Source organism: Drosophila miranda (genome assembly GCF_003369915.1).
Source record: "Drosophila miranda strain MSH22 chromosome Y unlocalized genomic scaffold, D.miranda_PacBio2.1 Contig_Y1_pilon, whole genome shotgun sequence".
NCBI lineage: Eukaryota > Metazoa > Arthropoda > Insecta > Diptera > Drosophilidae > Drosophila > Drosophila miranda.
The window spans coordinates 39,797,556-39,819,086 of NW_022881603.1; the positions used below are offsets into that span (position 1 = coordinate 39,797,556).

At 41.6% G+C, this 21,531-nt stretch overlaps 1 protein-coding gene across 2 annotated transcripts in view; it reads left to right on the forward strand.

Moving 5' to 3' along the window:
* Positions 1–9,210, forward strand: part of LOC117190224 (nephrin-like) — a 35,941-nt gene extending 26,731 nt beyond the window's left edge. The window contains exons 2-12 of one of the 2 annotated variants that reach the window (XM_033395274.1): positions 3,575–4,105; positions 4,177–4,347; positions 4,420–4,710; positions 4,774–5,073; positions 5,140–5,430; positions 5,491–5,793; positions 5,848–6,132; positions 6,195–6,476; positions 6,541–7,343; positions 7,410–7,814; positions 8,062–9,210. In XM_033395274.1, the coding sequence (XP_033251165.1) occupies positions 3,575–4,105; positions 4,177–4,347; positions 4,420–4,710; positions 4,774–5,073; positions 5,140–5,430; positions 5,491–5,793; positions 5,848–6,132; positions 6,195–6,476; positions 6,541–7,343; positions 7,410–7,814; positions 8,062–8,070 (3,671 nt within the window). In that variant the 3' untranslated portion in view covers positions 8,071–9,210. The remainder of the gene's footprint in view (positions 1–3,574; positions 4,106–4,176; positions 4,348–4,419; positions 4,711–4,773; positions 5,074–5,139; positions 5,431–5,490; positions 5,794–5,847; positions 6,133–6,194; positions 6,477–6,540; positions 7,344–7,409; positions 7,815–8,061) is intronic. The other variant, XM_033395275.1, reaches the window with a different exon arrangement.
* Positions 9,211–21,531: the final 12,321 nt, after the last annotated feature.

Genomic DNA, 21,531 nt, shown 5'->3' on the forward strand with positions numbered 1-21,531 from the left:
GAAAGCCCACTGCCAGAGAGACTCAGAACCGCTTGAGAATGAAGCCAGCAGAGCGGATGATAAGCCACATCACATGTGATTGGCCTCTTCAAGCCAACCCCTGTTGAAAATAATTGTTATGGCCAGGCTGAAATCCTTTCCCTTGACATTTAAAACAATTTGAAACACTTTGCCGGGGGCTTAACATGGCTGGCAACAAATTTGACACACACAGAGCCGTTTTAATCAATTTAATAAAAGACATTTGTTCAGTTAGCACCCACAAAAAATGGTTGAGAGGCGCAGCAGAACAAACAAAAAAATTTAATTAAATTTATAACGCAAAGCCGCAAAACCCAGAGAGGAGATTTATGTGCCCGTAAATTTTGTCAAAACGTTGTTGTTGTTGTTGTTGTAGCTGTTGTACAGGCTAAGTGTCCTGCCGGCTAAAAGGAGTGTGCACCACCGCCACACACTCCAACAACTCCAGCCACAGAAACAGCAACAGCAAGAAAAAAAACCTCACCCGATTTCCTGTGATATGCCACAATATTGTCCATTAACGCGCTGAAGTTGCCCCAAAGATTCAAACACACACAGAGATCCCCGCACCGAGAAGCGAAAGAGGTAGAGAGGCGAAATACAACTGGAAACTGGTCTCGATAAGGAGAAGAAAAAGGGAAGGAAAAAGGATGGAAAGAGGAAAAACAAAAGGCGTATAGGAGCTAAATTTGCGTTGGTCCAGAGACTACTTCACTCTGGATTGTCTCTCGCTCTCTCTCTCTGTCTCTAGACCCGAACTTGCCTGTGCCAGGGTCTCCCAGAGAGACTCCCAGTGCCAGCGCTGGGCGACAGACTCTGGGCTTTGTATGAGTTAATGACTTGTAGATAGTTTAACTTACAAAGCAGCCAGAAGGCCCCAGCTTTGGCCGATACACGAAGGAGCTGCCAGTGGGCCGCAGGGAGAGGCCAGAGCCGGCTGGGCCGGGACCTTCGAGTACGTTGCGTTGACCATTAGTGCGACATCCGGCGATGCGTTGCGTTTCGCTGGCCAATGCCACACGTCGTACTCGCTAGAGATGTGCAGGATCATAGAATTGAAAATGATTAGAATGATTGCGTGCCACACCACTGTCCTCGTGCGTGTCCTCACTCTGAAATGCAACCATCTCTAGCCCAGCCAGGACATAGTTCAGAAACTATTAGCCAGCTTTTGAGGCCGGGCACACTCACTTAACTTGTGGCCAGGAAGAGACATTGGCATAGGCTCAAAGCGAGCACAGGATATGGAGTGTACCCTGATAGGCACAAGAACAGGCACAGGCATCGACATGATCATCGGCTGTGAACGTGGGTTTTGCGGTTAAGAAGTTAGTGTAGCTTGTGTACAATTTGTGGGCCCAGTTGACAATTACTGGCCCCGTCTTGACCACTGGCCAGAACGGGGCTGTTGGCCGAAGGAACCCATGAATGAAACGGTAAGCCGGTTGGCCCTCTGCTCATCTTTCATTTACTGTGCACTCTACTCCACTTGACAGAGTGCATTTTGTACTCTCTTTCATATCTTTTCTTTTGCTTTTCCTTTTTCTTGTTCATGTTCCTTTTCTGCTGCTGCTGCTGCTGCTTCTGCCTCTGCTTCTGGTGCTTCTTTGCTTCCTACTGTCACACTTCAAGGATTTCTTTGTTGCCACCATCCTGGCGTTCATATGTGTGACAATTACCCACTGCTTATTGTCTTTTGTTCGTGCACTCGGGGTTGGTTTCCTACCAACATTTTGTTGCCCTCTTGGCCATCCACATCTACCCGACTCCCGTCGGTCGTAACTGTGGGCCCGTCCTTCTGCCCGTCTTCCTCCCTGGGCCCTGTCTTCCTACCGTAATGGCACTAAATGAGTTGTACTCGTATGCACATTGCTGGTCGGTTTGTTGTTGGCCCGGTCTGTTCGGGGCTGTGATGGCATGGGATGGGCTGGTCTGGGCTGGGTCTCAGTTTTCCCTGTTTTTGTCGTCATTGTCAGTGCAAAAACCTGACAAGTTGTGCTGCTTTTTGTTGGATTTTGTCGTCGGTTAATTGCCGCAGGAAGTGTTCTGCCTGTGCAGAGTTGGTCAACTGTCGCTTGGCTTAATTGCTTGAACTTTGGCCAGCAGAAAACGCAGAATGCAAATGGAGGCGCCCTCAAAAGCAAATGACAACCGACCAACCGACCAACCAACCAACCATCCAGGCAACCAACCAACACGAGCTGTGGGTGGCCGCCACATCTCCACATATCCGCTGTGACCAAATCCATATCCGCTCCCATCACCCTACATTTGGGGGAAGGGAAGGGGTCGTTTCAAGACCATCTTATAGCTGGATCTTCAGCTCCCCATGTCCGTTGTCTTCTACGACAAATAATCAACTAATCCACTGATGAAGTCCACGACAGAAATGTTTACTTTTTTTATTTGTCGAGCCATTTGTAGGCTCCGAGTCCGACTCACGCAGCGCCCGCAGTGCGCACAGTGGCTCGAGAGCGGATGGTGTGGGATATAATTGTTCCGCCATTCACCTTAACCTGTTTAATTGAGTAATGTTCGCTGAAAATGAATTAAACTTGTTTGGATCGGGAATTAAACATGTTATTGGAGATTAGTGCTTGATAAATGGCTAATTCATTAGAGAATCTTTCCGAAGAGTTATTTATTAATAGATAGGGTGACAGCTGTGCTTAGCTAAATAATTTATTAGTCCATAATCGTACAGACCTAACAAAGAACGTGTCTGAGAAATGACTTATGAAGAGTAATTTCATAGCGGTTTGGTTTTTGTGTGTTCATCCACTCTTATGGCAAAACTTTCTCCGCAGTTCTTTTACCCATACGTGGGCGATATCGTGGACTACAGTTACCCATAGCCTCGTCCCAGTGTGCGTGTGCATGTGTGTTATCAATGCTTTTATATTACCTATGTAGATTGCTCTAATGCTGATTAGGTCGGCGAGACCCAGACACACGCACAACACTCTTCGTCTAAGACTGAGTGAGTAGGCAGTTCAATTTGGTATCGAACGTGGCCGGGTCGTTTCTTTAAGACATTTTAATGCTAATGAGCCACAAGCTGTAGACCTACTTTGGGATAGGTGTGGGCCGATACAGCGTCGAACAGACTGCGAGGCCGGAGAGAACACAGAAGATAGAAGACAGAAAACAGAAAAAGGCCGACTGATGGAGGGACGAACGGACAGACCAGCCCGACATATCCATGTCTCAATGACAGCCTGAGAGTAGTACCTTGACACATCGGGGCAGAAAGGAAGCAGAGGAGAAAAAAGTTGTTCCATATTAGTGCGATGTGACTGAGCCTCGTCGTCGGGGCTAATGTGTATTTTATGTGTGGGCCGTAAAACTGGGTGACTGTGCAACGTTGCCTGCCGCTGCCGCTGCCTCCGACTCTGACTCCGGGCCGTTCTCTGACTCTCGCTCTGGCTCTGACAGGCCGATGTCGATTCCGATGCCAATTGAACTGTTCCCATTGCCGGTGCACTTGGCAAACTACGTGAGCAAATGTCAAACGTGCCGATTAACCATGCGAATTCCCTTCTCTCTCCCTCAGCTTCTATCGGCTGCAGCAGTGGCAGCAGCCTGGCAACAGTTACGGCCCCGACTACGGCCGCATCGCTACCTGCTGTGCAGAGGTTCCGCATAACGCCGCACGATCTGCAAATACTCGAGGGCACGGACACCCTCCTGCGCTGCGAAGTGTCCGCCCGAGCTGGGAAAGTGCAGTGGACCAAGGACGGCTTTGCACTCGGGTTTTCAGCGGTCATACCCGGATTTCCTCGCTACTCGGTGCTGGTGGATGCCCAGCACGGTATCTACAATTTGCAGGTGAAGAACGCCAGTCTGGAGGACGATGCGGAGTATCAGTGCCAGGTGGGACCTGCTGCTGGAAATCCAGCTATTCGAGCCAACGCCAAGCTAAGCATCGTGGCCGCACCCAGTAGCATTGTCATCGAGGGCTTTGCCCGGAACGCCAAGGTGGAGGTTGTGGAGAGACAAAACCTGACGCTGCACTGCATCGCCGAGAACGCCAATCCGGCGGCGGAGATTGTCTGGTACCAGGGCGAAGTACCGATTACAATGGGTAAGTCCGAAGTTCCTAAGGCAGGTCCAAAGTGTCCGATTGGAATTCTAAAAGCTGTTTTCCCATGGCAGTTCCCATTGTCTCTGTGAATCAGACGTCTCCCAAACGATTTACGACCAGTTCGACACTGCATCTGCAGCCACGATCCGATGACGACTACAAGGAGTACTCCTGCGAGGCCCGTCACAAAGCACTGCCCCCCGACGTACCCATGCGAGCCCAGGTCCAGCTTTCTGTGCTGTGTAAGTCCATTGTTTGCACCGCCACCCCCGAGCCCTGAATGTTCATTGAACGCTCTCACCCTCACCCTGCAGATCCGCCCGGTCCACCATTCTTTGAGGGTTACAGTCAAGGTGAGAGCCTCCATCGGGGGCAGGAAATGCAAATCGCTTGTCGCAGTCGCGGCGGTAATCCTCCCGCACAGCTGGTGTGGTATCGGAATGGTGTGGCCATCAACTCGCCACAGCGCACCTCAGGACGTCTGTCGGAGAGCGTGTACAAGTTCACAGCCTCGGCCGAGGACAATGGGGCGAATTTGGTGTGTGAGGCAAAGAATCTACTGGCAACTTCACCCCTGCGCGCCGAACTCAACCTGACGGTCTTGTGTAAGTTTTAGGAGTCCTCCCGTAGTTTGGTCCATTCTCAACTTTACACGAAACCCTTCACAGATGCACCCAAGGATGTTTACCTGAGTGGCGCCAACCGAGCCAAGGTCGGCGACTCTGTGGAACTTGGATGCGTGACGGCTCCCTCGAATCCGCCGGCCCGCATTAGCTGGTCTATGAACGGCCGCCCACTGGTTAATGGCACTTACAAGACGACCAGCAGCTCCGACGGCGGCTGGGTGAGCAGCTCCAACATCAGCCTGAGCATCGACTCCCAGAGTCGCACCTTCACTGCCGTCTGTCATGCCTTGAACACAGAACTCACCCAGAACGTGGTTGGCTCCCACACCGTAAATGTATTATGTAAGTCCACGAAACGTTGCCGCCAAAGAAGCTTACTTATTTGGAATATCGTTATGCCCTCCCTAGACGCTCCATCACCACTCTTGTTGACGGGCTACAACGATGGCGACATACTCATCGCCGGATCCATACTGAAACTGCAATGCAGCTCCGCCGGCGGCAATCCGCCGCCCACACTCCAGTGGTACAAGAACGACAAGCGCGTGAACGGACCCGCCAAGGTGGTGGACAGCAAGATAGTCTCCGAGCTGTCGCTCTTGGTGAATGCCTCCGACAACAATGCTATCTACAAGTGCGAGGTCCAGAACGCAGCCATTGACATACCGCTCTTTGCCACCAAGACGTTGGGTGTCCATTGTAAGTGACCCAAGACCCTGAGCCCTGACCATGACTCAAATGAACCAACTCCGCCCTTAGTTCCCCCCGAGACTGTCAAGATCAGTGTGGCGCCAGAAAACCTGGTACCCGGCATCCGCGCAAAACTCATCTGCGACTCCAGCTCCAGCAATCCGCCAGCCAAGATAAGCTGGTGGAAGGATGGCATTCCCGTCGAGGGTCTCAACCTAGCCAACAAGCCAGGCCTCTGGGGCGGATCGGTTTCGACCCTGGAGATGTATGTGAACATCACCAAGGATCTCGATGGTATAATCTATACGTGTCAGAGTCACAGCGAGGTCTTGCAACGGAGCGTGCACGAGACCATCAGCTTGGATATTCTCTGTAAGTAGAAGTGCAACCCTGACAGAGAATTGGAGCTCCAACTTCTTTCCCCAGATCCGCCCAAGTTCGAGGGCTCTCAGACGACCACCTTCGTGGGTGTTGAAGGTGCCCCCTTCCATGTGGAGCTTGTCGGCAGCGGTAACCCCATGTCGATCAGCTATACCTGGACCAAGGATGGTCTGCCTATTACCACCAATAAGCTGAGCGGACAGCGATTGATCTCCGATGGACCGCGTCTGAATATAAGTCGGCTCAGTCGAAATGATGCGGGTGTTTATATCTGCGAGGCGCTTAATAGTCAAGGAACCTCTCTGCAGGAGATCCAAGTGGCTGTAGAATGTGAGTAAAAATAGATTTAATAGGCCCCCTCCAAGCGATGCTAAGTCTTTCGTCCGTCTTAGATGCCCCCACCATCAGCTCGGTCAGTGAGGGTCAGAGCTACATGGCCGGCCAGCCAGCGGTTTTGGCCTGCCACATCCAAGCGCGTCCACTGGATGCCTCTCATGTTCGCTGGACAAGGGATGGCTATGACCTCAGTTCTCGCACCACCTCTAGTTTCGAGAACGGCACAGCTCTGCTGCAGATTGCAAGTGTGGAGCGCAGCGACATCGGGAACATCACGTGCATCGTGGACAACAAGCGGGGACCACCAGCCGCGGAGAATGTACTCCTAGTAGTGCAAAGTAAGTAATGGCCAAGAAAGCCTTAAGATCAGTCCTACGTATTGCCTTCCCTTTCTACCAAAAGCTGCCCCGGAGATAGACCATACGCCCGCCTTCACCCGCTATGCAGCTCGCCTCGGAGTCAGGGCGCAGCTCATTTGCCGAGCCCTAGCGTCCCCCCAGCCCAGTTTTATTTGGCGGCGACACGGCAAGGACCTGAAGATGCAGCGCCGCAACAAGTTCAAAACCCTGGACCGTCAAGTGGATGCCCTGAACTACGAGTCTGCCTTGCTTATTGAGAATACCTCAGCGGATGACTACGGGCAGTACGAGTGCGTGGTGCGCAACGCCCTGGGGCAGGCGAGTACAACACTAGAATTCAGTAAACCCAGCCGGCCAGACACTCCCCTGCAGTTGAGGGTGGGAAATGTCTCCGACACGGGAGTGGAGCTGATGTGGAGTCCAGGCTTCGACGAAGGCATGCAGACCTACTACCGATTGCGCCTGAAGCAGCACGGGGAGGACAAGTACAAGTATGTCGACGCCAAGCCTGGCAACCTGAACATCACGCTGGATGGCCTCAAGCCAGGCGCCACCTACTACATCTCCGTAATGGCGGCGAATGAGGCTGGAGGTAGCAAATTCATGCCCGACATTAAGCTCTCCCTCAGCAAGGGTTCCCAGCCCCATTCCGCGGAGTACACGGAAAAGGACGAGTTGCCTAATGTCATGATCATCGGCATCACGTCGGCGGCCATGGTGCTGCTGGTCCTCAATGCAGCCCTCGTTGCTTGGTTCGTGATACGGCGCCAGAACAAGTCCCAGGGCGAAGCGGAGCCCAGCAACGATGATGTCTACTCCAAGGACGACAACCAGTCAGTCTATAAGGTAAGAGCTCCCACAACAACATCCATGACGAGTCCATCCACTGACCAGTCGCCCAATCCTAACCAGCTGCCCATCACTGCTTTGCAGGCGGATGTACAGAAGAAGGCGGCCGCATCGACCTATCTGGTGGAGAACGTGGACATTATCCAGTCGACGGCGTATCCTCCCAAGTACCAGGAGAGCTCCATGTGCACACCCCACTATCCAATGTGCAACCTGGACTTCACGCGAACACTGCCAAACCCCAAGCGGCATAGCCAACGCAACAGTGCCACTGGCATGATTGACGGAATGCCCATGCGCTCCAAGGATGACCATATGCTGATCTCGAATGGTCTGTACATACCATCGCCGTCGCCGGCCTCCTCGCTGGTGATCAAGGGCAGCTACATATCGTCACTATCGCCGGCGCCACCAGCCGATGGCTCCTACTTTAACATGAGTGACAAATACATGTCCTATCCTCCAGTGGTAAGATCTTATGGTCATTGAGATATTGGATATTGAGAAAAGAGAATATTTCACAAATATATTCTCCAAACCGCCAATTACATGTTTGGGAAAATGTATCCCAAACTATTAGTTCATTATGATAATGATCTAGATAAATTTTGAGATTTTCCCAACCCAACTTCAACAGTTCTCTATGTAGTATAATAATAACCTGTATTTACCGCATGCTCATTCCACGCTGTGTTTTCTCTCCTCTCCTCCACAGACCTACTAGGCTATGCAGAGCGTCAAAGACGGCAACACTCCAACCAAACCCAGCCAAACCCAGCTAGACTGATTGACATACATCAAACATAATTACCACACAGATCTGGACTTCGTATGATAGAAGCATTTGGTTTGTTTGGTTGTTGGCTGTTGCAGGTTTTATTGCATTTTGTATTGGATTTTATTATATATTATTTTTATTTTATTTTTATAATTATTACTATATGACGTTGATTATTACGGAGCGCAAATGGAGGAAACATGTTGAATGTGTTTTGGAAAAAGACATTTGCATGCGGCGCTCGAAGGCTGTGATCAGTACCTGGATACGTTGGCATCACCAATCACAAACCGAGATACTCAGAGAACACGCAAGCCACACGTCCGCCACGTAACCAACTCTGAGTCCCGGGCCCGAACATCAATCTTGGGCCCTGGCTATTGGTTTGGCCATGGGGCAGGTGCGCCAACCCGCTCTACAAAAATGCTTGCCCTCCAACACCCCATTTAACCAGAAACCCCCAACCAAAAAACCAACAACCACAACAGCAGCATTGGTAGAAACAAAACAAAACGAAAACAAAAACAACAGAACACTCTCAAAATATTATTTTGTAGTACGTTTTATCGATATTAAGTAGTAGGAATTACGCATTTTAGCATCTAGCATAAATATTAACGAGTGTGCTGAGTCGTGACTCATTCTCATTAGCAGTTGTTCAAATTTAAGCTATAGGACATACCGATATCTATCTACTTATGAACATATAAACACACATATACACCAGGCCCGATAAGCGTAAACGATTTTCAACGAAGTCCGATTCGAAATCACCAAACCAGAATAAAACGAAACTTCAATTAAGTAACAGAAAATAAATTACAACTTTAAGCGTGATTTTTGATAGACCTAAGACTCGTTATATATATCGTAATGTATTTAAAATATACGTATTTACACAAACCAATCCCACGACTTTCCTTTTATCATGCATGACAATAAATTATATACATGATAACGAAGGATGATCCGAGCACGCGTGAGCGCCAAAAATTATGCTAAAGAAATCTACGAATACAAAAACCGATAAACATGTTAATTACAAACTAGACTTCAACGAGCATTTGCATTTAAATCGAAAAAAAACCAAATTTAATATGTGTATAAATCAAATTTCATTCAATACGACAATTATATATACATACATACTATGATATTTAAATGTAAATAATATTTAAAATATTAAACGTAAAAAACTCGAAAATTCCAACAAAAAAAGAAGAAAAAAATACAGCACATTTTTGTAATTTCAAACAAGAAAAAATATTTGAATAAAACCTACAAATTTTTGAAAACTAAATATGAAGATACCCATATATTTTTATTGAAGTGTGGGGTTGGAAAAACAAATTTTCTGTTCACTTGATTTTTGTTGGAATACGCCTATTCCCACATTCAAATAATAACATTAAATACTATTAAATAATACTATCGATATATTAAGTATTATTATGTAAAGTTAGTCTGGTCACACTTGAAGTGTCCACTTCCTCTTTCTTTTGTGTGATCTCGAATTGAGTGTGTGGACCGGTGTTGCAGCAAAAAGTAATCAAGAAATACATAAATAATCTTTAAAGAAAAATATAACTTGGTACTGTCACTCGTTTACTAATTGTCATAGCTAGTTATCCAATAGGCTATTGGCCCAGTCCACGCCAATTTAAATAAATTAAATTAATAACAAATAGTTGTAAAATTAGTTCCGCGTGCGCTCATGTGTAGTTTTTTTTTTTTGTAGTGTGTGTGTGTATAATATATACATACATAGAAAATGGAAAGAAATAAGCAACATATTAAGCCGTTTTGTGGCGAGAAATATTCTATATGGAAATTTAGAATCAGAGCTTTGTTTGCTGAATTAGAGGTGCTCCAAGTAGTCGATAATATAATGCCTAACGAAGTAGATGATAATTGGAAAAAGGCAGAGCGATGTGCGAAGAGCATTTTAATTCAATATTTAGGCGACGCATTTCTAAACTTCGCGCCAGGCGACATTTCGGCACGTGATATTCTGAAGAATTTAGACGCCATATATGAGCGTAGAAGCCTTGCGTCGCAATTAGCTGCACGGAAACGTTTAATAACACTCAAACTCTCAAGTGAAATGACACTTTCGAGTCATTTTGTTATTTTTGATGAAACAGTGCGTGAGTTGTTAGGGGCGGGCGCTAAAATGGATGAGATGGACAAAGTGGCACATTTGCTGCAGACTCTACCTTCAACCTATAATGGTGTCATCACGGCAATCGAAACTTTGTCGAATGAAACTCTATTATTAGCGTTTGTAAAAAATAAATTGTTCGACTACGAGACCAAATTAAGAAATGAAAGTACTGATACAAGTAGTAAAGTCATGAAGGCAGTTGTAAGAAATAATAACAATTTTAATATTCGTAAAACGTTTGGATCTAGAAACACACGGCAAAAGATATTATTTAAGGGAAAAGCTAGAAGTATCATTAAATGCCATCACTGTGGCAAAGAAGGGCACATGAAAAAAGACTGTTACCAGTTTATAAGGTTAAATCAAAATAAAGAAAATTATAAACATAATAAACAAGCTCAGCTTGCAGCATCGGGCCACGGGTTCGCATTTATGATGCGGAAAATGACAAAGAGTGATCAAATAAATAATGAACTCGGTTTTATACTCGATTCTGGTGCAACGGATCATTTGATCAATGATGACTCGCTGTACGCCGATTGCATCGAATTGGAGCAGCCAATTAAAATCGCTGTGGCAAAAGAAGGCGAGTTTTTATATGCCACTAAGCGTGGAATTGTGCGGCTGCACAATGGACACAATATCACACTGGAGGATGTGCTTTACTGCAAGGAGGCAGCAGGAAACCTCATGTCTGACAAGCGTCTGCAACCGGCAGGGATGTCAATTAAGTTTGACTGTGGTGTTGTCTCCATATCAAAAAATGGAGTAATTGTTGTTAAATATACAGGTATGTTGGATATACCTGTAAATTCCAAGCATACAGTGTAGATGCTAGGAACAAAAATAATTATCGATTATGGCATGAGAGGTTGGGGCATATAAGCAATGCAAAATTGCTTGAAATAAAGAATAATAATTTATTTAATGACAGTAATCTTCTTGTTACCTTAAAAATATCAGATGAAGTTTGTGAGTCATGTTTAAATGGGAAACAGGCTAGGTTGCCATTTAAGCAATCTAAAGATAAAAGTTATATAAAACGACCTTTGTTTGTAATACATTCAGATGTATGTGGCCCCATTAAACCAGTTACACTAGACGATAAAAATTATTTTGTGATCTTCGTAGATCAATTTACAGATTATTGTGTAACCTATTTGTTAAAATATAAATCAGATGTATTCAATGTATTTAAAGATTTTGTAGCAAAGAGCGAGGCTCATTTTAATTTCAAGATTGTCAATTTATACATTGACAACGGTAGAGAATACCTGTCGAATGAAATGCGTGAGTTCTGCGTTAATAAAGGAATAAGTTATAATTTGACAGTGCCACATACACCTCAGTTGAATGGTGTTTCGGAGCGGATAAGAACCATTACAGCGAAAGCTCGTGCTATGGTAAATGGTGCAAAATTAGACAAAAGTTTTTGGGGTGAAGCTGTGCTAACTGCAACATATCTAATCAACAGAATTCCAAGCAAAGCACTTGGTGATTGTAAAATGACCCCATATGAGCTGTGGCACAATAGAAAGCCCAATTTAAAGTTTTTAAGAGTGTTCGGTTCAACCGTGTATGTGCACAACAAAATTAAAAAAGGTAAATTTGATGAAAAATCATTCAAAGCTATCTTGATAGGGTATGAACAAAATGGACTCAAATTGTGGGATGTCATTAAAGGAAAAGTTATTGTTGCAAGAGATGTTGTCGTAGACGAGACTAATATGCTTTATTCTAGAGAAGTAAAATTTGAAACAGATTTCCCGAAAGAGAGTAAGGAAAGAAGTCAACAAGAATTCCTGAATGAGAGTAAGGAATCTGATCAGCTTAATTTCCCGAATGATAGTACGGAATGTGGAATCCTGAATGAGAGTAAGGAATGTGATCAGTTTTATCTCCCGAATGAAAGTACGGAATGTGAAATCCTGAATGAAAGTAAGGAATGCGAAAAGCTGAATTTTCCGAATGAAAGTAGGAAAAGAAAAACTGATTTCCTGCATGATAGTAAGGAATTATATATCCCGAATGAGAGTAAGGATTGTGAAAAAGCTGATCAGCCAGATAATTGTCGTGAAGAAAATAAGGATACTAATATAATTAGTAGAAAAAGTGAGAGGTTAAAGTCTAAGCCGAAGGTGTCTTATAAAGAACATGATAAAAGCTTTAACAAATTTATATTAAATGCCCATATAATGTTTGATGAAGTTCCAAATTCTTTTGATGAAATAAATTTTAGGAATGATAAATCTGATTGGGAGGAGGCAATAAATACAGAGTTAAATGCCCATGAAATTAATAACACCTGGACAATTATAAAGAAGCCAGAAAACAAAAATATTGTAGACAGTAGATGGGTATTTTCCATTAAATATAATGAACTAGGAGTCCCAATAAAATACAAAGCTAGACCGGTTGCAAGAGGATTTACTCAAAAGTACCAAGTAGACTATGAAGAAACATTTGCTCCCGTTGCTAGAATTGCCAGTTTTAGGTTCGTACTATCATTGGCAGTCCAGTTTAATTTGAAAGTCCATCAGATGGATGTTAAAACAGCTTTCCTCAATGGTACATTAAGTGAGGAGATATATATGCGGCCTCCTCAGGGCGTATAATGCGGTGCTGGGCATGTATGCAAACTGAACAAAGCCATTTATGGGCTCAAACAAGCAGCTAGATGCTGGTTTCAAGTATTTGAGCAAGCATTGAAAGAATTCGATTTTGTAAACTCTCCCGTGGATCGTTGCATATATATTTTTGATAGAGGTGACATAAAGAAAAACATATATGTATTATTATATGTTGATGATGTAGTAATAGCGACAAGGGATATGGATAGAATGAATAATTTCAAAAAGTATTTAAGCGAAAGATTTAGAATGACTGACTTAAATGAGATAAAACATTTTATCGGTATCAGAGTATAAATGTTTGAAGACAAAATATATTTGAGTCAAGCTGCATATGTAAAAAGAATTTTAAATAAATTTAACATGGATAGTTGCAATTTAGTCAGTACTCCATTACTATATAAACTAAATTATGAGTTACTTAACTCAGATGAAGACTGCAATGCTCCATGTCGTAACCTTATTGGCTGTTTAATGTACATAATGCTGTGTACACGACCAGATTTAGCTGCCGCTGTAAATATCTTGAGTAGATATAGTAGCAAGAACAATGCTGAGTTATGGCAATGTTTAAAAAGGGTTATTAGATATTTAAAGGGAACTATTGATATGAAGCTCATATTTAAAAAGAATACATCATTTGAAAATACATTAGTTGGCTATGTAGACTCCGATTGGGGTAGTAATGAGATTGATAGAAAAAGTACAACGGGTTATTTGTTTAAAATGTTCGATTCCAATTTAATTTGTTGGAATACAAAAAGACAGAATTCATCAACTGAAGCTGAATATATGGCCCTATTTGAAGCTGTAAGAGAAGCTTTATGGCTAAAGTCTCTTCTAAATAGTATTAATCTTAAACTCGACAAACCCATTAAAATTTATGAAGACAACGAAGGCTGTATAGCATCCCTCATGTCATAAAAGAGCAAAGCATATTGATATAAAATATCATTTTTCAAGAGAACAGATAGAAACTAATGAGATTTCTCTTGAGTATATATTATATAGTATATATATATATATATATATATATATATATATATATATATATTATATATTAATACAGACAACCAACTTGCTGACATCTTCACGAAGCCACTACCTGCTGGAAGATTTGCGGAACTGCGGAACAAATTAGGACTACTACAAGAAGAATGATTCCAATTTAAGGAAAACATGAACATGATGCTTTATTAACGAATTTATTACATTAATTCATATTTAATTTTTATTTTTTTTTTATTTGAACCAAAAGAACCAATAAATTGTTAAAGTAATTTAATTTTATGTTAATCTAATTTTAAAGTGATCTGATCGGGTTTTTCTGGGTTTTCCCCGTATCCTTAGAGCGAATGCTAGATCACATAACACTTCCCAGAATGCACACCAACCACATTAGAATGACAATTGAATGTTACCTTTTTGATTTAATGATGAAAACATTTTTTTTATTTTTATGATTTTGATGATTAATGCTATTTTTGAGGGGGGCGTGTTGGAATACGCCTATTCCCACATTCAAATAATAACATTAAATACTATTAAATAATACTATCGATATATTAAGTATTATTATGTAAAGTTAGTCTGGTCACACTTGAAGTGTCCACTTCCTCTTTCTTTTGTGTGATCTCGAATTGAGTGTGTGGACCGGTGTTGCAGCAAAAAGTAATCAAGAAATACATAAATAATCTTTAAAGAAAAATATAACTTGGTACTGTCACTCGTTTACTAATTGTCATAGCTAGTTATCCAATAGGCTATTGGCCCAGTCCACGCCAATTTAAATAAATTAAATTAATAACAAATAGTTGTAAAATTAGTTCCGCGTGCGCTCATGTGTAGTTTTTTTTTTTTGTAGTGTGTGTGTGTATAATATATACATACATAGAAAATGGAAAGAAATAAGCAACATATTAAGCCGTTTTGTGGCGAGAAATATTCTATATGGAAATTTAGAATCAGAGCTTTGTTTGCTGAATTAGAGGTGCTCCAAGTAGTCGATAATATAATGCCTAACGAAGTAGATGATAATTGGAAAAAGGCAGAGCGATGTGCGAAGAGCATTTTAATTCAATATTTAGGCGACGCATTTCTAAACTTCGCGCCAGGCGACATTTCGGCACGTGATATTCTGAAGAATTTAGACGCCATATATGAGCGTAGAAGCCTTGCGTCGCAATTAGCTGCACGGAAACGTTTAATAACACTCAAACTCTCAAGTGAAATGACACTTTCGAGTCATTTTGTTATTTTTGATGAAACAGTGAGTGAGTTGTTAGGGGCGGGCGCTAAAATGGATGAGATGGACAAAGTGGCACATTTGCTGCAGACTCTACCTTCAACCTATAATGGTGTCATCACGGCAATCGAAACTTTGTCGGATGAAACTCTATTATTAGCGTTTGTAAAAAATAAATTGTTCGACTACGAGACCAAATTAAGAAATGAAAGTACTGATACAAGTAGTAAAGTCATGAAGGCAGTTGTAAGAAATAATAACAATTTTAATATTCGTAAAACGTTTGGATCTAGAAACACACGGCAAAAGATATTATTTAAGGGAAAAGCTAGAAGTATCATTAAATGCCATCACTGTGGCAAAGAAGGGCACATGAAAAAAGACTGTTACCAGTTTATAAGGTTAAATCAAAATAAAGAAAATTATAAACATAATAAACAAGCTCAGCTTGCAGCATCGGGCCACGGGTTCGCATTTATGATGCGGAAAATGACAAAGAGTGATCAAATAAATAATGAACTCGGTTTTATACTCGATTCTGGTGCAACGGATCATTTGATCAATGATGACTCGCTGTACGCCGATTGCATCGAATTGGAGCAGCCAATTAAAATCGCTGTGGCAAAAGAAGGCGAGTTTTTATATGCCACCAAGCGTGGAATTGTGCGGCTGCACAATGGACACAATATCACACTGGAGGATGTGCTTTACTGCAAGGAGGCAGCAGGAAACCTCATGTCTGACAAGCGTCTGCAACCGGCAGGGATGTCAATTAAGTTTGACTGTGGTGTTGTCTCCATATCAAAAAATGGAGTAATTGTTGTTAAATATACAGGTATGTTGGATATACCTGTAAATTCCAAGCATACAGTGTAGATGCTAGGAACAAAAATAATTATCGATTATGGCATGAGAGGTTGGGGCATATAAGCAATGCAAAATTGCTTGAAATAAAGAATAATAATTTATTTAATGACAGTAATCTTCTTGTTACCTTAAAAATATCAGATGAAGTTTGTGAGTCATGTTTAAATGGGAAACAGGCTAGGTTGCCATTTAAGCAATCTAAAGATAAAAGTTATATAAAACGACCTTTGTTTGTAATACATTCAGATGTATGTGGCCCCATTAAACCAGTTACACTAGACGATAAAAATTATTTTGTGATCTTCGTAGATCAATTTACAGATTATTGTGTAACCTATTTGTTAAAATATAAATCAGATGTATTCAATGTATTTAAAGATTTTGTAGCAAAGAGCGAGGCTCATTTTAATTTCAAGATTGTCAATTTATACATTGACAACGGTAGAGAATACCTGTCGAATGAAATGCGTGAGTTCTGCGTTAATAAAGGAATAAGTTATAATTTGACAGTGCCACATACACCTCAGTTGAATGGTGTTTCGGAGCGGATAAGAACCATTACAGCGAAAGCTCGTGCTATGGTAAATGGTGCAAAATTAGACAAAAGTTTTTGGGGTGAAGCTGTGCTAACTGCAACATATCTAATCAACAGAATTCCAAGCAAAGCACTTGGTGATTGTAAAATGACCCCATATGAGCTGTGGCACAATAGAAAGCCCAATTTAAAGTTTTTAAGAGTGTTCGGTTCAACCGTGTATGTGCACAACAAAATTAAAAAAGGTAAATTTGATGAAAAATCATTCAAAGCTATCTTGATAGGGTATGAACAAAATGGACTCAAATTGTGGGATGTCATTAAAGGAAAAGTTATTGTTGCAAGAGATGTTGTCGTAGACGAGACTAATATGCTTTATTCTAGAGAAGTAAAATTTGAAACAGATTTCCCGAAAGAGAGTAAGGAAAGAAGTCAACAAGAATTCCTGAATGAGAGTAAGGAATCTGATCAGCTTAATTTCCCGAATGATAGTACGGAATGTGGAATCCTGAATGAGAGTAAGGAATGTGATCAGTTTTATCTCCCGAATGAAAGTACGGAATGTGAAATCCTGAATGAAAGTAAGGAATGCGAAAAGCTGAATTTTCCGAATGAAAGTAGGAAAAGAAAAACTGATTTCCTGCATGATAGTAAGGAATTATATATCCCGAATGAGAGTAAGGATTGTGAAAAAGCTGATCAGCCAGATAATTGTCGTGAAGAAAATAAGGATACTAATATAATTAGTAGAAAAAGTGAGAGGTTAAAGTCTAAGCCGAAGGTGTCTTATAAAGAACATGATAAAAGCTTTAACAAATTTATATTAAATGCCCATATAATGTTTGATGAAGTTCCAAATTCTTTTGATGAAATAAATTTTAGGAATGATAAATCTGATTGGGAGGAGGCAATAAATACAGAGTTAAATGCCCATGAAATTAATAACACCTGGACAATTATAAAGAAGCCAGAAAACAAAAATATTGTAGACAGTAGATGGGTATTTTCCATTAAATATAATGAACTAGGAGTCCCAATAAAATACAAAGCTAGACCGGTTGCAAGAGGATTTACTCAAAAGTACCAAGTAGACTATGAAGAAACATTTGCTCCCGTTGCTAGAATTGCCAGTTTTAGGTTCGTACTATCATTGGCAGTCCAGTTTAATTTGAAAGTCCATCAGATGGATGTTAAAACAGCTTTCCTCAATGGTACATTAAGTGAGGAGATATATATGCGGCCTCCTCAGGGCGTATAATGCGGTGCTGGGCATGTATGCAAACTGAACAAAGCCATTTATGGGCTCAAACAAGCAGCTAGATGCTGGTTTCAAGTATTTGAGCAAGCATTGAAAGAATTCGATTTTGTAAACTCTCCCGTGGATCGTTGCATATATATTTTTGATAGAGGTGACATAAAGAAAAACATATATGTATTATTATATGTTGATGATGTAGTAATAGCGACAAGGGATATGGATAGAATGAATAATTTCAAAAAGTATTTAAGCGAAAGATTTAGAATGACTGACTTAAATGAGATAAAACATTTTATCGGTATCAGAGTATAAATGTTTGAAGACAAAATATATTTGAGTCAAGCTGCATATGTAAAAAGAATTTTAAATAAATTTAACATGGATAGTTGCAATTTAGTCAGTACTCCATTACTATATAAACTAAATTATGAGTTACTTAACTCAGATGAAGACTGCAATGCTCCATGTCGTAACCTTATTGGCTGTTTAATGTACATAATGCTGTGTACACGACCAGATTTAGCTGCCGCTGTAAATATCTTGAGTAGATATAGTAGCAAGAACAATGCTGAGTTATGGCAATGTTTAAAAAGGGTTATTAGATATTTAAAGGGAACTATTGATATGAAGCTCATATTTAAAAAGAATACATCATTTGAAAATACATTAGTTGGCTATGTAGACTCCGATTGGGGTAGTAATGAGATTGATAGAAAAAGTACAACGGGTTATTTGTTTAAAATGTTCGATTCCAATTTAATTTGTTGGAATACAAAAAGACAGAATTCATCAACTGAAGCTGAATATATGGCCCTATTTGAAGCTGTAAGAGAAGCTTTATGGCTAAAGTCTCTTCTAAATAGTATTAATCTTAAACTCGACAAACCCATTAAAATTTATGAAGACAACGAAGGCTGTATAGCATTGCAAATAATCCCTCATGTCATAAAAGAGCAAAGCATATTGATATAAAATATCATTTTTCAAGAGAACAGATAGAAACTAATGAGATTTCTCTTGAGTATATTAATACAGACAACCAACTTGCTGACATCTTCACGAAGCCACTACCTGCTGGAAGATTTGCGGAACTGCGGAACAAATTAGGACTACTACAAGAAGAATGATTCCAATTTAAGGAAAACATGAACATGATGCTTTATTAACGAATTTATTACATTAATTCATATTTAATTTTTATTTTTTTTTATTTTAAACCAAAAGAACAAATAAATTGTTAAAGTAATTTAATTTTATGTTAATCTAATTTTAAAGTGATCTGATCGGGTTTTTCTGGGTTTTCCCCGTATCCTTAGAGCGAATGCTAGATCACATAACACTTCCCAGAATGCACACCAACCACATTAGAATAACAATTGAATGTTACCTTTTTGATTTAATGATGAAAACATTTTTTTTATTTTTATGATTTTGATGATTAATGCTATTTTTGAGGGGGGCGTGTTGGAATACGCCTATTCCCACATTCAAATAATAACATTAAATACTATTAAATAATACTATCGATATATTAAGTATTATTATGTAAAGTTAGTCTGGTCACACTTGAAGTGTCCACTTCCTCTTTTCTGATCTCGAATCGAATTGACGTGGTACCGGTGTTGCAGTGAAAAAGTAATCAAGAAATACATAAATAATCTTTAAAGAAAAGTCCTATTAATTAATAGCGTCGCCGCTTCGCTTAATTAATGGAACATTTAATTATACATCTTTCCTAATTTATGATAGACGGCATTAGCGGATCGCGGACATGTTCTGGGACTGGGTCAGCTTTCACAGCCTCAAGATCTGAGTCGGCCTCGGCAGGTGGTCAGTGCACAAATTTTGTCAGAGCCGGAAGTCTGAAATCAATTTCCATCAAACATTGATGAAAACTCTCATTGAAGCAAGCAAAACTCATGTTGTGAATTATTTGATTATTTTCCGTTTGCTTTTATATATTCTGCTGACTGGCCATGATTCCATTTTAATTATTAATCAGTTTCATAGAATTCGTTTTGCACTTTCAATTTTGGGTTTTTGTAACTAAATAATTTGCTCATGCTGCTCATCGATTTGCATTCTCCACAATATTTTCGACTTTAGTTTCGGATATATTATTATTATTCCGTTTGGCCTGTTTATTATTTTAGTTCAATTGAGTATTTGTTTGTTTTGCTGGCTGAGCCCGTAGATGCCTGCTCTGCTTCTGTATTGCCACTCATCCAGCAGGAGTGGAAAAAAACAAACAATTGAAACTAATTTCCAGCATAGGACAATCTCAGAGTGCAGAAACGAGTCGTCGGATGAATAATTAAATACACAGAATTCATTAAATTTTAATTAAAACATTTGAACGGCCAATGGATTTTTTCCTTTTTTTTTGGCTACCAACTTAGCAGAGCGAACAACAGCGACACTCAAAAGGATGTCTGTTCAAACAGAAATCGACCCTCTGATGCTCTCACAGAATTTCCAAGAAGAGACCACTTCCCGTCCTTCGGTCTGCTGGGTTCATTATAACCTCTTCTTAGGGTATCTTAGCTCCAAAGCCGCTGCTGGAAAAGTCAACAGAACCATCACGAAACGGAAAACTTCATTAAAAGTGGGCGGCAGTTGGCAGTCATGGCTGTTGGGCAGAGTAGGGGTGCATGGGATGGCCGCTAATGTGACGACGCCTGGCGCGGCTCCACTTCTTGTGGCTGCCATTAATCTCAGTCCAGTGCCAGTAGCGACTCCAAGAGCAGAGCACAATCGAACGCATAATCATATTTAATAAGCTAGTCGCAAGTCTGCGATGATGCTGTTGCTGCTTGCCTCTCATCTCTAGCTCCTGCGGATGATGCTGCTGTTGCAACAAGTGCACCAGAATCGGGCACAGATGTGCGGCAAAACGGTTTAGCAACTGCGTTTGCCCCAACGCAATTTGTTAACCCGACTGACAAACTGTTGCAAGTTGATGCTGTGGCTGTTGTTGCAGTTGCCGCTCGCCCCTCCTCCTGCTGCTGCTGATGGTACTAGTGGAGAGGTGCGATTGCAATTAAGTGGCAAGCTGCCCAGTTTCGTAGCATGAGTACGATTCCGACTCTGAGTCCGAGTCCGAGTCCTGGCCGGCAGCGAGCACTTCATTCATGACGCTAGATAAGAACAGCAGAACAGGGTCGGGCCTGTTTCCGAGCCCGGTTAGGGCCAGTTCCAGTCGGCAGGCAACCTGTTGACGTCCCGGCAGGTTTTGCGGAAAATATACTTATATTTAGACTAGTTGAGAGCCGACTGCTGCAGTGGCAGGTAAACCCAAGGCGGCAGCAACAGAAACAGACCAAAAACTCGCATTTCTTGGTAATTAATGAAAGCTGACTTGACTCCGTCTCTAGCTTTAGTTCCAGCTTCATCTCCTGCACCATCGCCTGCACCATCTGCACTTGGCTACTGTTGCCGCCAGTTATTAAAATGTTGCGATAAGTTCGGCTTGGTAGTACATTTGTATGCAAAGTGCCAACAGTTTTTTTTCCTCTTCGCTTTTTGATGATGATGCGGCCAGAACGGAACAGACCAGGCTGGTCGGGGCAGAGACCGGGGGAAGCAGCAGGAAGTTGTCGCTGGAAAGTGATATTGAAAACTGCACTCAGAATGGATTACTTCCTCTCCGAAGTCCCTTTGGTGTGAATGGGAGCCGGAGATGGAGCTGTTGGAAGAAAACACACTCCG